Source organism: Trichechus manatus, unplaced genomic scaffold (assembly GCF_000243295.1).
Source record: "Trichechus manatus latirostris isolate Lorelei unplaced genomic scaffold, TriManLat1.0 scaffold00117, whole genome shotgun sequence".
NCBI classification, from domain to species: Eukaryota; Metazoa; Chordata; class Mammalia; order Sirenia; family Trichechidae; genus Trichechus; species Trichechus manatus.
In genome coordinates this window covers 5,643,611-5,659,901 of record NW_004444053.1, presented here as the reverse complement: position 1 = coordinate 5,659,901, position 16,291 = coordinate 5,643,611, and the positions used below count along the sequence as shown (strand labels likewise).

General features: G+C 39.5%; 1 protein-coding gene and 1 pseudogene across 2 annotated transcripts in view; both read right to left on the bottom strand.

Annotated features, from left to right (window-relative positions):
• Positions 1–16,291, bottom strand: part of FMO1 (flavin containing dimethylaniline monoxygenase 1) — a 58,512-nt gene that overhangs the window by 12,436 nt on the left and 29,785 nt on the right. Inside the window, exons 3-4 of one of the 2 annotated variants that reach the window (XM_004384105.1) lie at positions 7,204–7,392; positions 4,888–5,050 (exon numbers count right to left, since the gene is read on the bottom strand). In XM_004384105.1, the coding sequence (XP_004384162.1) occupies positions 4,888–5,050; positions 7,204–7,392 (352 nt within the window). The remainder of the gene's footprint in view (positions 1–4,887; positions 5,051–7,203; positions 7,393–16,291) is intronic. The other variant, XM_012557755.2, reaches the window with a different exon arrangement.
• On the bottom strand, positions 1,089–1,930 carry LOC101341099 (sodium/potassium-transporting ATPase subunit beta-3 pseudogene; annotated as a pseudogene).

Here is a 16,291-nt window from a genome sequence, read left to right as displayed (position 1 = left end):
CCAGATGCTACTCACCAAGGTAGAATGTAGAACATTTTCTTTATAAACTATGTTATGCCAATTGAGCTAGATGTTCCCTGAGACTATGGTCCCCACAGCCCTCAGCCCAGCAATTTGGTCCCTCCAAAGTGAGAACTTTTATTAGCAGAATGTGATTTTGTTTATACCAGCATGTATATACCTGAATGAATAAAAGTAATCATCTTGGGAAGTTATACATTTATTCTCACTATAATACCCATTTTTTTCACAATTTACATCTTTATTTATTTGAGTCCAGTCTGCTAAATAAAAACAGTAACAAGATATTTCACAAACTATCATACAATTTAAAGACTTGAATTTCATAAAAAAAATTAGGCGCATACTCATACTGGCTAAACTCAACATGTTGTGTTTCATCTACGGTCTAAAATACTCTGTAAGAGATTTGGTTCCAGCACTAAAAATAATCCATCAGTATTTTTTTTTTTACATGTTTTACATTAAAAAGTTTGTATTCTTATTCAAAAAGATCCACAGACTAATTCAGCATGTAAAAATAATTTCGCAAAATCCAAGATAACACTTTCAAATCCACTTTATTTCCTTTTTTCCTTCTCTCACACACACTTCAGAGGTCTCCACACACCACACCTATCACAGCTATCAAGTCACTTGTTGTTGGTCAGGTACCATTTATTCCTTTATCATTTTATCCCTAAAATTGTGTTGGCATTAAAATATGATAGTTAACCAGTGTTAAATCCATAAAATATTTACATAGCACAGCACATTAAGCTTTAGACACTTGGCAATTAAACCACATAAAAACAGGCCAAGACCCCCATTGTACATGATCTCATTCAGGTGTTTACCGTCCCTAATATGGCGCCCGTACACTGGTTCAAAGGGCAGCAGTCAGGCAACAGGCAGTTACTTGGAGGGCATTGAACATTAGGCTCTGGAAGCACATTATGATGTTACCCCAGTGTCACGTACCATCCACCTTTCTCCAAGGTGGTCTCAATTCTAGAATGGCAGGTCCAGCTGATATGAAATGAAGACAGACAACACAACATTTACTCTGTAGAGATATCCTACTCTTACTATGCATTCACTGTGATTTTGACCGTAACTCATCCCAAAAACTTGTCACAATCATCCTTGTTTTTTAAGTTGGGTGATCCATCAATTATGCAGTCAAATGCCGCTTCTATCCTGGTATTGTTAAGATTAAAGGATGCCAGGACAGCAACTACTGGTTGTCGATACCCCACATACAGTTTTTTCCCATAATACGGAAAGTATTTCAAGTCTATGTGTCCACCTGAAGGATAAGTTGTTATAAGTGCTGCGCGTTCATCCTTTGGAGCACACGTTATCCTGGGTTGTCCTTTAGGTTTTAATCCAATTATTCTGTTCATTTTCACGAGAATACAAGGGCTTCCTCTGGAATAGCCATATTCAGTATCATTCTGGCCACTGCATTCTTTAAGTAAATGATGAGGAAACTGACACGCACTATAAACAGGGCCCTTCTGTTCAAAAAGTGCTCCATCAGGACAGGCTGTGAGATTCTTCTGTTCTTCCAAATCGTTTAAGACCTTAGAAAATTATCAAGATCTCTAACATATCCTTCATAGGAACTTGAATCAGACAAACTGAATGAATATTCCAATGCAGTCACTGGTTTTGGAAAAACCATAAGTCCTGGAGTGGGAATCTGATCATGATATTTTAGGACTTTATCATTCAGTGTCTGAAGCATGGCCCACATTGTGAATGAGAAGAGCGCAGCCAAGAACCCATAGAAGACTAGGTAGAAGAGCAAGATCAAACCCCAACTCTTGGCGGTGCGCTCTAGGAACTCTCTGGTGGTCGGGTTATAGATGAAGAGCTTCCACTCGTCCAGGCTCTGGCTGAAGGACTTCTTGTCTTTCTTCGTCATGGTGTGCGTGTGGACGGTGAGGTGGACGGCGGCCGCCGGAGTGGAGGCGGCGAGGAGCCGGGAAGCGCGTCCCGGCGCAGGCGGCGCAAGCCGGCGACTGTGGCGGACTAGAAGGCAGAACGGCTGACGACACCTCCTCGCTGCGGCGCACACTGTTAATACCCATTATTTTTACTAAGATTTTTTGGAACTCCTTCTTTGGAATTGCCTCCAGAGTTCATGACACTTTTTTTTTGTAAATATCTTCAGTGGATTTTAATTTTTTAACAGTTAACCATTCCAAGGAGTATGTGCAGACTGAACAAGTCTGCTATTAGGCAGGGAGGGAGATGGTAGGATTGGGAAGATTCTAGTTTAAGTCTGGAATCATATACTTTTGGAACTCAAAGGGGCCTTAACACTAAGCTGGGCAAGGATTTCAAATGTCTGGTTGGTAGTGCTTGGTGAGTGTGGTGGATTGAATTGTGTCCCCCAAAAAATGTGTGTAGCTACTTGGCTACGTCATGATTCCCAGTATTGTATGATTGTGTTATCTGATGTGATTTCCTTATGTGTTGTAAACTTATCACTATGATGAGCTTATATGTGATCTCCTTATGTATTGTAAATTCTGTCACTGTGATGAGGTTATACTGATGAGGTTGACAAGATTAGACAGTATCTTAATGCAATCTCTTTTGAGATATAAAAGAGAGAAGTGAGCAGAGACACATGGGAACCTCATACCACCAAGAAAGCAGTGCCCGGAGCAGAGCGTGTCCTTTGGACCTGAGGTTCCTGTGCAGAGAAGCTCCCACACCAAAGAAAGACTGATGCATTACAAGGACCTTTCTCCAGAGCCGACAGAGAAAGAAAGCCTTCTCCTGGAGCTGATGCCCTGAATTTGGACTTATAGCTTACTGGACTGTGAGAGAATAAACTTCTCTTTGCTAAATCCATCCACTGGTGGTATTCCTGTTAGAGCAGCACTAGATGACTAAGACAGTGGGGCAAATATTGAGAAGGTCTTCAAGACCCATGGAGCACTACATGCTTGATCTGTGATGTACACTGTTGGGTAGGGTGGTCCATGGCCTGCAATTTATGGGTGGAAGAACAGAAGCTTAGAAAGGTTAAATGGCAGGCCCAAGACTCCATAGCTATATAGTGGTATAATCTAGAATCCACATCCCCTGGGTCTCAAGATCATCCTTTCCAAACTGAGCACATTGTCTCAGTGGTTTTCAGGTTATACATTATCCTAACATGATCTGACTTGAGTGACCTTTGGGGGCAGATCAAAGACCATCGGAGGTATGTGAATTTATTGTAAGATGAGTCTTGGGATCGCTCCAGGCCATATCAAGACTGTAATTCCTCCACTGGACTTCCATAAAACTCTATTCATTCCTCTAATACAGGCTGTTGCTGTTGTTGTTAGCTGCCATCGAGTCTGTCCTGACTCAGGTGCACACCTGCACAACGGAATGAAATGTTGTCCAGTCCTGTGCCATTATTATGATTCAGATAGGATTGTTGTAGTTCATAGGTTTTTCACTGGCTGATTTGTCAGAAGCAGATTGCCAGATCTTTCTTCCTAGTCCATCTTAGTCTGGAAGTTCTACTGAGACCTATTCAGCATCATAGCTACACACAAACCACCACTGACAGACAGGTGTGGCTGTGCATGAGGTGCATTGGCAGGGAATCAAACCTGGGTCTCCCACACGGAAAGTGAGAATTCTACCAATACAGACTACATGTTGTCTTATCCACCTCTATATGCTTAGCACCTAGTACTATATATTATAGGTGCTGAATAAATGTAGTGTAAACCCTACACTGTGGAACTTTCTGTACCAGGCACTTCTTCCTGGGAGCATGAAATGGCTGGCTGCTCAAGACTTTGCAGGAGGTGACAAAGGATTGAGTTGTCTTGCAGTGTTGTGAGACTCCATTTGCTAAATGTGTTTAAGCAGAGTCTGCTGAACCTCTGTCATGGATGTCGGAGAAGCATTTCTGCACTAGGGACAAGACTGAACTTGGTGCTTTCCAATTCAATGATTCTTTTCTGTGACAGTTTCAGTTTGGCTAAGGAAAGGAGCCCCCAGTGGTGCAATGAATAAGCTCTTGGCTGTTAACCGAGAGGTTGGTGGTTTGAACCCACCAGCTACTCTGCTGGGAGAAAGGACCTGTCAACCTGCTCTCATAAAGATTATAGCCTAGGAAACCCTGTGGGGAAATTCTTCTCTGTTCTGTAGGGTCACTATGAGTTGGAATCAACTTAAGGGCACACAACAACAATGATTAGGAGACAAGTTTCCTAGAGTTTTAACATTTTGACCCCTCACTGCAGAGGAAATAAATAAAACGATCACATTCTCTATTCCCTCTAAGTTGCAATCTACTTGAATTTTGACATGGATTAACATGAATTATGGTTGTGAAATCCAGATGAAGAAACTGAGACCCAAAGATGTCTTAACTTCCCTCTCAAGATTCATCTCCCTGTGGACTATTGAGCTTGTGCTGTAAACCTCTAATTTAGCTAATTGCTGTGGCACATATCAAACAAACAAAAGTAACTTTTTCTTTACTCATAGATTGACCTTTTGTCACCTCTAAACTCAAGTTTGGTTATACAGCTGCTGCTGAGCTAGCAACTTGTCTAACTATCCATGTCTTAGAAGACTTTCTGAGTGCCATCACTCACGGAAGGAGGGACTTTGAACCTTGGTGAAGCATAAAAATGCTTAAGTTATTCATTCTACTCTTCTGTACTCATATGTTGTTTGGAATGATATACTCCAAATGAAACCCAAAAACAGGCCAGAAATGTGCAGGTTGGAAAGAAAATCCTGTGACCTTACAACTTTAACTACCTAGTGGGTGAGCCACAGGAATTTGTCCCCAGACCAATTGCATATCAGGATGGCTCCCAGAAGACAACTTAAGGTCAACTGCAGAAAATGTTGTACCTGGAAAGGAGCCCAGGGGCAAATTTGGGGTAGTAAGAAAACCAGTGCAGATCATGACGGCATCAAAGACGGCTGACTCTTGCTTCCCTTCATGCAGAGTGACCACATCCCATTGGCCAGAGACGGTAAAATCTGGGCGTTTTGCTACACTGCAGACTTTGGTCTGAAAAAGAATCATAGACATGATCAGCAGTTGGCATGGTTCCAGTCAGGGCTTCCTGGCTTATGTACCAGTTGACATTTTAAACATGCTAGAACATGGAGCAAATATTATTAATAAGCAAAGTCCTAAAAACCTAATCAGGCTACCAGATTAATCATGATTTCCTGGGTGGAAGTGTTCTTAGGGTGGAGTTGTAGAGGGATATCTAAGACAAGTAGTGAGGTCCAAAAACTTTTAAATGATTTGCTCAAATTCTCATAGCAAGTGATAGAATCAAGATTATAACTTAGGTCATCTGATATCTTTTCATTATTCTTTCTTTATGCAACCCTGTTTCGCATAGAGCTTTCTTTTTAACAACAGTTTCTTAACAGAAACATGAATAATATATAATTGAAAAAATAAATTTGGTCCAAACCCCCCCCCCCCAAAAAAAAAAACCATTGCCATCGAGTCGATTCTGACTCGTAGTAACCCTATAGGACAGAGTAGAACTGCCCCATAGCGTTTCAAGAAGCAGCTGGTGGACTCAAACTGCCGACCTTTTGGTCAGCAGCTTGAGCTCTTAACCACTGTGCCACCAAGGCCCTGGCAATTTTGTCCCAAGTGGTAGAGAATAGGTCTTACAGAATTTATGGCTGAATTTTTCTCAGATCCAGAAAACTATTGAAACGTGATAACCTTATAGCCTGAATTTTCTGGGAGCAGCCCACGTTTCAAATAATCTATTTTTTGGTCCCACTGAGCACATGTATGTCCATGAGGACTAGATTCTGATTCAGGAGATGTATGTACAATAAATTTAAGAGAAGTCAAATTTAAAAGCGTAAATAATCCACTGACCAAAAGGCCTTGTTGCCTTTCTTTCCTCTTCAGAATTTTCAAAGACAGGCTTTTCAAGTTTTTCTTAATGAACTTGCTGTTTGGTTTGTACTATTTGGAGTGCTTGTTGGGTTTCTACATTTGTATTAGCAGATGTACTCATGTCATCTTTTTAAAACATACATCTTCTGCCTTTTTAAAATGTAAATCTTCAGCTAATTTAAAACCTTTAAAAATAAAGTTTATTTTCATTTTAAAAACAATAAATTTTCATTATTGAAAATTTGGAATATATAGAGAGGAAGGAGGAACAAAACCAAACAAAAATCCACCACAGACCACCTCTCAGAGACAGATGCTTGTGTATACTTTCTTAAAACTTTGGTAATATCTTCTAGCTTTTTAAAGGTATTTTAACAGGCTTGAGAAGCATGTAGTGAAGGAAATGCTTCATATTCAGATTCTGGTGCATTTATTTCAAAGATTATTGTGGGTCATACCCATTCACTATGACAGTGCTTTATTTTTACCTGTGTCCCTTTCAAAATAAGAAAGTGGGATAAAATTCTCCTTGGAAAACTGGCCAGGAGTACTTTTAAGACTGTGAACATTATTTGCCACTTGTTTTGTTCAATCCCTTTATTCTTGTTGTTTTCTCTGTGTAATTCCCTAGGATGTCTCACTATCCCTATCTCTGATAGGATAGGGAGATAGGAGATGGGAAATACATGGATTTTCATGTGTTTCTTGGAGAGAGAGGCATTAAAGGAAAAAGAGGATAAAGAGAATATATTCACTTGTCCCTGTCCTTCTGCCTTCCTCCTGTTTCCATCTTCTGAAATGGGAAGGAAGAAGGTGGTGCCTAAGAGAATAACAGTCAAAGATTTTTCTATTCCTAAGATTATCTAGAACAGAATTTCTTCAAATAGAAAGGTGCTCTTGTGTATGGGCCATTGCACAAATCCATTCCTATAAAGGGACAGTCAAGAAGAGGGTATCCAGGGAGGTGGTAGGAGTTCTCAGTATCCCTACGTGCAGGAAAACGTAGTTTGAAATTTTTAGGTCCTTTAGGATACTTAGAAGTAAGTATTGGAAACTAAAAATGTGAAAAGTTTATACATGTGAATATTTACACAAATAAAATGCATCCCCCTCCACTCCAGATTTACTTGGGGTAGGGAGTGAGTACAAGGGCTAAAGAAATCCAGCCAGACATTATTAATCTTGCCACTTGATTATCTTATATAGACAGCCAGGGCTAAGTTATAGGGAGATAATAAAAAATAGGTAGGAAATACTTCTTAACTGATGACTGATGGTTAGTGTCTCACCTTGAATTGAATGCGGTTGCGAAGGTTGAACCGGTCTGCATACATTTGGAGATATTCCAGGAATAGAGAATGTCGCAAAAAGTTTGGATAATCTTCTGGGAATGGAAAGTCTGAGTAACAAGACAACTCCTTGCAGGTGTTGGAAATCACAGACTTGTAGAGACTGGCTCTGCCTTCTTCAACATGTTCCTGTACAAATAGTGCACACACATAAGTGTGTATGTATGCACGTGTTTGTGCATGTGCACACACACACACACAAAAGGAAATGAATGCTAATTTTTAGAAATTTCAAACACTGACTAAGCCTAAGGTGAACCCAAAATATATGCTACCTGCCCCATTTCCAATGGAATTTGCTATACTTCACTTAGGAGATGATGAACATTGGATCCCAGTACGAGTGTCATTATCAAAATTTCAATTTCATTCATTACATGTTAACGAATAAAAATGAGACCAACTCACATGTCCAGATTCACATAGTAGCACTGAGATATTGACTGCAAAATACAGGAGAATATGAAAATAGGTAAGAGCCAGGAATTAGTATTTGAATGATGGACAATTGCTAGGTGTTTTGGTTTCATAGAGGTGTTGTTGAAAGGATTATGGAGAAGAGGAATTCAGATTATGAAGGATATTTTAGCCAAAGCTAAGGAATTTGGGTTTTATAGGAAGGTTATGGTAGTCCACTGTCTTAGTTATCTAGTGCTGCTATAACAGAAATACCACACGTGGATAGCTTTAACAAATAGAAATTTATACTCTCACAGTCTAAGAAGCTAGAAGTCTGAATTCATGGTGCCAGCTCCAGGGGAAGGCTTTCTCTCGCTATTGGTTCTGGGGGAAGGTCCTTGTCACTAATCCTCCCCAGGTCAGGAGTTTCTCAGCGTAGCGGCCCTGCTCTGCTCCTGGCTCTGCTTTCTTGGTGGTAGGAGGTACCCCTCCTCTCTGCTGGATTCTCTCTTTTATATCTCAAAAGAGATTGACTCAAGGTACAACCTAGTCCTGCATCATTAACATAATGCTTCTAATCCTGCCTCGTTAATATCATAGAGGTAGGATTTACAACACGTAGTAAAATCACTTCAGATGACAAAACGGTGGACAACCACACAATACTGGGAATCATGGCCTAGCCAAGTTGACACATATTTTGGGGGAATACAAGTCAATCCATAACATCCATCAAATGTTTTAAGCACGGAAGTGATTCATATTAGATTTTGGAAGATAACTCTGGTTCTACAGAAGATGAATTAGATGGGACTAGAAAGGAAGGAAGGAGATTGGTTAAGTGCTTAGAACACAAATCCATGCTAATGAGGTCTGAGTGGAGGCAAAGGCAGTTGAATTTGACAAAGGAGAGATTTGTGAGATGGCAATAAGAAAGAATGCACTGATTTGTGAGATCAGTTGGATTTAGGGTGTGGGAGATGAAGGTGGTAAAAGGTGTCCAGATTTAACAACTGTGTGTATGATGCACCATTAACCAATTTCACACTCCCAGTTTTGACTTAAATATCTAGTGAACATCAACATCTTAACAAGATTATCACCAAGTTTAATATCAAGCTGTTTTAGTAAGATCTTTAATACACATTGCCTCTGTCTTTTGAGTGGAAATATGGATGATTTTTCTTCTGCTTTCAATGAGAAGATCCTTAATATCTTAATATTATTTACCATCTTGGATATGCATAGCCCCTTTTTCCTGTGAAGCCCCCCCAAATTGTTTTATTTGTGTGAACAAATGGAAACATGAACGTAACCTCACATTTGGAGAGAGCATGAGTCTAAATCTGCATGAAATGTATAGCTATCACACAGAATAAAATTATGAAGATAACTCTGTGGTTTGAATGAATGCTGTTGATCTCATCAACTGATATGACTCGACTCTTACAGAATATCAAGCTTATCTGTGGCCGACATCTGAAATCCTCACTCATCCAGAATGTACTTGGAAAGCCACCAACTTTGGCTTCTGAGAAAGGTGACTAAATCCTGATCTTTTATGCTGCAGGAAGATCTAAAGCAGTTATACTCAAAAGTGGAGTCTGCAAACAGGTAGTGATATAAATTGTTTGTTACCAGGCTATGACAATATAAATACAGACATTGAGAGCAAGCATTTAGAAACTTTTATAGCAGTAATTTGACACTGCCCAATAGTCAGGAAAATGGACTCCTTTTTTGTTGAACATGACAGAGAGGAGTTTTGGTTTTTTATTTCTTTTGATGAGTTGCATGAGATTTGAGCTGTGTACTAGTCACGTGCAGTAGGAAAAAAAAAACAAAACAGACCCGTTGTCATCAAGCTGCTTCCAACACATGGAGACCCTATGTATTACAGAGAAGAACGGCTCTATATGGTTTTTTTGGCTGTAATCTTTACAGAAGCAGATCACCAGGACTTTCTTCTGTGGCAACACCAAATGGATTCAAATGCCAATCTTTAGGTTAGTAGTGAGTACAAACTGTTTGCCCCACCCAGGGACCTATGACTACGTTATAATGTGTGATATTTTAAGATTAGTCTGTCAACTGTTATCCAAATGCATAAAATATGTAATTTACATTTAATTATAATCTTACAGGATAAATTATGGAAACTGGCTATTGATAAAGGATTGAAGATAAATTTAAAAACTCCAGTACTACTTGCTTCATTTTGGAAAGAATTAAAAAAAAAAAAGAATATCCTGAGTCAAATTTTATAGCGAATGGGAGGCAGGGCCAAGATGGCAGAGTAGTAGATGCTTTCTGTGGTCCCTTTTAAAACAAAGACCTGAAAAAACAAGTGAATCAATTATATATGACAATCTAGGAGCCCTGAACATCAAAGGCAAAGTTGAGGAATCGGACTGAGGGGCAAGGGGAGGGAAACACAGTTCAGAAGCAGTGAGGAGTTGCCAGAGCTGACCTGGCCGGCACCAGCAAACTGCAGGCTTGTTGGGCTGGTACTCAGGATGCCTTTTCCACATCAGGAGAGACCAAGTGGTAGAGAATCTGCTCAACCCTCCTGAACCAGTGAGAGCAGGGCTCAATCAGCAAAAGATAGGTACGTGCATCTAACCTACTGTGAGGATCAAAAAAACACCCGTTTTGGGAAGAACCAACCTCCCATTTACCTACCCCCTCCATGCTCCACACTGGGTCCCTGACTGGCTTCAGTGATTGCCACACCCCCTGGGCCAGAAGTAGGGCACATCCCTTGCCCTGGGCCATTCTCCCGGCTTTGGAGAGGGAACAAATTAACAAACAAGAAAAAATAATCAGCCAGCTCCCCCAAGTTGGGAACTCAGGGAAGGCACAGCCCCTTTGCCTAGGCACAGGCATAAGAGGTCCAAGGACTTTGAATGCCTTTCACCCCTGCATAGACTTGGGTGGGCCCATTTCAACAGTGTAGGCCCTCATTACCACAGTACAACAGGGTATATACCTGAAGCCTATTTTCAACTGTATCAGCTATAAGGGGGAGTGATAGATTCATGATATTTGACACCACCCTGCCTATTAAGCAGGGTCCTCACCTATCCACATCAGGGACCGGAGGACTTGTGGCTCCACCCATGCCACATAGTCACCCACAACAGGGGTCCAAGAATAAGTGGTGCCTCCGAATTTTTACCACTAACAGCTTTGGGTGCCCATAGTCTGGCTGCAAAACCCACCCACCTACATGCTCTAGGGAACATGGATGTGCTTTCCTCCCAGACACTCAGGGGCAGCCATCAGCCCTCTGCCTTGCTCAGTGCATGACCCCCTATTGCAGCCAGATACCTGTGCCTACTCCAATCACACCTGCCTGTCTAGGACTGTAGGTGAGAGCCCACACCACACACTTGGTGACTGACTATCTGGACACCTGAGCTGAATCTGTTCAAGAAAAGTAAACAAACTCCTGGGCTCACATACCTAGTAACACATCCAACCACCTGGAGACAGGATGTTAGAGCTTCAAAGGTGCCAATAATCAAACTAGCTTACATGAGAAGCCTATTTGGGCATATAAAAACAAAACAAAACAAAACAAGAAGCTAGGACACAGTAAGCAAACACAAAATAAATAAATATAATGACTTATTGATGGCTCAGAGACAACAGGCAATATCAAATCAAATAAACAGGCAGACCATGATGGCTTCAGCAAGCACCCAAAACAAATAATCAAGAAATCTCTGGAGGAAGACAACTTTGTGGAATTACTGGAGGTAAAATTCAAAAGATTAATATACAGAGCTCTTCAAGAGATCAGGAAGGAGATCACGCAAAATGCAGACCAAGCCAAGGAACACACAGATAAAGCAATAGAGGAACTTAAGAAGGTTACACAAGACCATAATGGCAAATTTAACAGGCTGGAAGAATCCACAGAGAGACAGCAAACAGAAATCAGAAAGATTAACAATAAAATTTCAAAAGCAGACAACTCAATAGAAAGTCACAGGAGCAAAATTGAGGCAATGGAAGTTCAGAATTAGTGAGATTGAAGATAAAGCACTTAACATCAACTTATTTGAGGAAAAATCGGATAAAAGAATTAAAAAAATGAGGAAACCCTAAGAAGTATGTGGAACTCTATCAAGAGAAATAACTTATGAGTGATTGGAGTACCAGAATAGAGGGGGATAACAGAAAATACAGAGAGAATTGTTGAAGATTTGTGGGCAAAAACTTCCCTGATATCTTGAAAGATGAGAAGCTCATTGAACCCCACACAAGGTAGATCCCAAAAGAAAGTCACCAAGACGTATTATAATCTAACTTGCCAAAACAAAGATAAAGAGAGAATTTTACAAACAGCTGGGGATAAACAAAAAATCATCTACAAAGGAGAGTCAATAAGAGTAAGCTCTGACTACTCAGTAGAAATCCTGCAGGCAAGAAGGCAATGGAATGACATATGTAAAGCCTTGAAGAAAAAAGATTGCCAGCCAAGAATTATATATCCAGAAAAACTGTCTCTCAAATAGGTTGGCGAAATTAGGGCATTCCCAGATAAACAGAAGTTTAGGGAATTTGTAAAAACCAAAACCAAAATTACAAGAAATACTAAAGGGAGTCCTCTGGTTAGAAAATCAATAACATCAGAAAACAACACAAGACTAGAACACAGGACAGAGTAACCAGATATCAACCCAGATAGGGAAGTCACAAAAATAAATCAAAGTTAAAACACTGAAAATAGGGCAACAAAGACATAAATATGTAAAAGATGACAGCATTAAAACAAAAAAGAGGGACAAAATAATGTAGTCATAGATATTTCATATGGAGAGGAAGTCAAGAAGATATCAAGAAATAAAAGATTTGTTTAAACTTAGCAAAATAGGAGTAAATATTAAGGTAACCACAAAGGAAACTAACAATTCTACACATCAAAATAAAAAACAAGAAAAACATAAAGATTCAGCAAATACAAAATCAACAACAAGGAAAAGGATGAAAAGAAAATACATATAAAAAGGAGTCAGCACAGAAGATTCAGTGGAACAAAGAAACTGTCAACAACACACGAAACAAGACATCAAAATGACAGCACTAAACTCATACCTACCAATAATTATGCTGAATGTAAATAGACAAAATGCACCAATAAAGAGATAGAGAGTGGCAGAATAGATAAAAAAACATGATCTGTCTATATGATGCCTACAAGAGACACACCTTAGACTCAAAGACATAAACTAAAACTCAAAGGACGGAAAAAACATATCAAGCAAACAACGATAAAAAAAGAGCAGGAGTGGCAATATTAATCTGACAAAATAGACTTTAAAGTAAAATCCACCACAAAAGATAAGGAAGCACAGTATATAATGATTAAAAGGTCAATACACCAGGAGGATATAACCATAATAAATATTTACACACCCAAAGACAGGGTTCCAAAATACATAAAACAAACTAACAGCATTGAAAAGAGAGATAGACAGCTCCACAATAATAGTAGGAGACTTCAACACACCACTTTCAGTGAAGGATAGAACATCAAGAAAGAAGGTCAATAAAGACAAGGAAGATCTAAATGCCACAATCAACCAACTTGATCTCATAGACATATACCAAACACTCCACCCAACAGCAGCCAAGTATACTTTCTTTTCCAATGCATATGGAACATTCTCCAGAATACCAACATACTAGGCCATAAAGCAAGCCTTAAAAGAATCCAAAGCATTGAAATACTACAAAGCATCTTTTCTGACCATAAAGCCATAAAAGTAGAAATCAATAACAGAAAAAGCAGGGAAAAAAAAAAAATCAAATACATGGAAACTGAACAAAACCTTGCTCAAAAACTACTGGGTTATAGAAGAAATTAAGGAATCAAATGAGAATGAAAACACATCCTACCAGAATCTTTGGGACACACAACAAAAGCAGTGCTCAGAGGTCAGCTTATAGCAGTAAATGCACACATCCAAAAAGAAGAAACAAAAAATTAACCAAAATGAAAACATTAACCCTACAACTCAAACAAACAGAAACAGAGCAGCAAAAGAAGCTCCTAGCCGCCAGAAGAAAGGAAATAATGAGTCAGAGCAGAATTAAATGAAATAGAGAATAGAAAAACAATTGAGTTAACAAGACCAAAGTTAGTTCTTTGAAAGATCAACAAAGCTGATAAACCACTGGCCAAACTGACAAAAGAAAAACAGGAGAGGAAGCAAATAACCTACATAAGAAATGAGATGGGTGATATCATAACAGATCCAACTGAAATTCAAAGAATCATAAACGAATACTATGGAAAATTGTACTCTAACAAATTTGAAAACCTAGAGGAAATGGAAAAACTTCTAGAAACTCACTACCTACCTAAACAAACACAATGAGAGGTAAAACAACTAAATAAACCTATAATAAAAGAAGAGATTGAAAAAGTAATTAAAACACTGCCAACAACAACAACAAAAGCCCTGACCCTAGTGGCATCACTGGAGAATTCTACCAAACTTTCAAAGAAGAGTTAACACCACCACTACTAAAGGTATTTCAGAGCACAGACAAGGAGAATACTCCTAAACTCATCCTATGAAGCCAGCATAACCCTGATACCAAAACCAGGTAAAGATACCCAAAAAAAGAAAATTGCAGACCGATATCTCTCATGAACATAGATGCAAAAATCCTCAACAAAATCCTAGCCAATAGAATTCAACAACATATCAAAAAATAATCCACCATGACCAAGTGGAATTCATACCAGGTATGCAGGGATGGTTCAACTTTAGAAAAACAATCAATATAATCCATCATATAAATATAAAAAGACAAGAACCACGTGATCTTATCAATTGATGCAGAAAAGGCATTTGACAACGTCCAACACCCATTCATGATAAAAACTCTCAGCAAAATAGGAGGAGAGGAAAATTCCTCAACATAATTAAGGGCACTTATGCAAAGCCAACAGCCAACATCATCCTAAGTGGAGAGAGTCTGAAAGCATTCCCATTGAGAATGGGAACCAGAGGAAAATGCCCTTTATCACCACTCTTCTATTTTTTAATTGTGCTTTAAGTTAAAATTTACAATTCAAGTTAGTTTCCCATACAAAAATTTATACACACATTGTTATGTGACCCTAGTTACTCTCCCTATACTGTGACAGCACACTCCTCCTTTCCACCCTGGATTTCCCGTGTCCATTCGACCAGCTCCTGACACTCTCTGCCATCTCATCTCACCTCCAGACAGGAGCTTCCCATTTAGTCTCATGTATCTACTTGAGCTAAGAAGCACACTCTTCACTAGTATCATTTTATGTCCCATAGTCCAGTCTAATCTTTGTTTGAAGCGTTGGCCTCTGGAATGGTTTTCGTTTTGGGCTAACAGAGAGTCTGGGGTCCATGTCTTCCAGGTCCCTCCAGTCTCAGTCAAACCATTAAGTCTGGTCTTTTTGCTAGAATTTGAGTTCTGCACCCATCTTTTCTCCCTCTCCGCCAGGGACTCTCTGTTGTGTTCCCTGTCAGGGCAGTCATTGGTGGTAGCTCGGCACCATCTAGTTCTTCTGGTTTCAGGCTGATGGAATCTCTGGTTTATGTGGCCCTTTCTGTTTCGTGGGCTAATATTTCCCTTGTGTCTTCGGTGTTCTTCATTCTCATTTGCTCCAGGTGTGTTGTGACAAATTGATGCATCTTAGATCCCCCTAGCTTTTAAGACCCTAGACGCCACTCACTGAAGTGGGATGCAGAACATTTTCTTAAAAAACTTTGTTATGCCAGTTGACCTAGAAGTCCCCCGAAGGCATGGTCCTAAGACCCCCACCCTTGCTACTCTGTCCCTTGACGTGTTTGGTTGTATTCAGGAAATTTCTTAGCTTTGGTTTAGTCCAGTTGTGCTGACTTCCCCTGTAGTGTGTGCTGTCCTTCCCTTCACCTAAGATAATTCTTGTCTACTTTCTAGTTAGTGACCCTTGTAACCATCAAAGAATGTAGTCTTCTGTGTTTAAACCTTTTCTTCGGTTCTTATAATAGCGGTCTTATACTTAAGTCCTTTTGCGACTAAGTTCATTCAACATAATACCTTCCAGATTCTTCCATGTATAAGATGTTTTATGGGTTCGTTGTTGTTCTTTATCATTATGTAGTATTCCATTGTGTGAATATATCATAATTTGTTTATCCATTTGTCTGTTGATGGGCACTTAGGTTGTTTCCATCTTTTTGCTATCGTGAACAATGCTGCAATGAACATGGGTGTGCATATATCTATTTGTGTGACAGCTCTTAATTCTCTAGGATATGTTCCAAGGAGCAGGGTAGCTGGATCGTAGGGTACATCTATTTCTAGATTTTTAAGGGATGTGCCAGATTGATTTCCAAAGTGGTTGTACCATTTTACATTCCCACCAACAGCATATAAGTGTTCTAATTTCTCCACAATCTCTCCAGCATTTATTATTTTGTGTTTTTTGGATTAATACTAGCCTTGTTGGGGTGAGATGGTATCTCACTGTAGTTTTGATTTGCAATTCTCTAATGGCTAATGATCATGAGCACTTCCTCATGTGTCTGTTGGTCACCTGAATTTCTTCTTTGGCAAAGTGCCTGTTCATATCGTTTGCCCATTT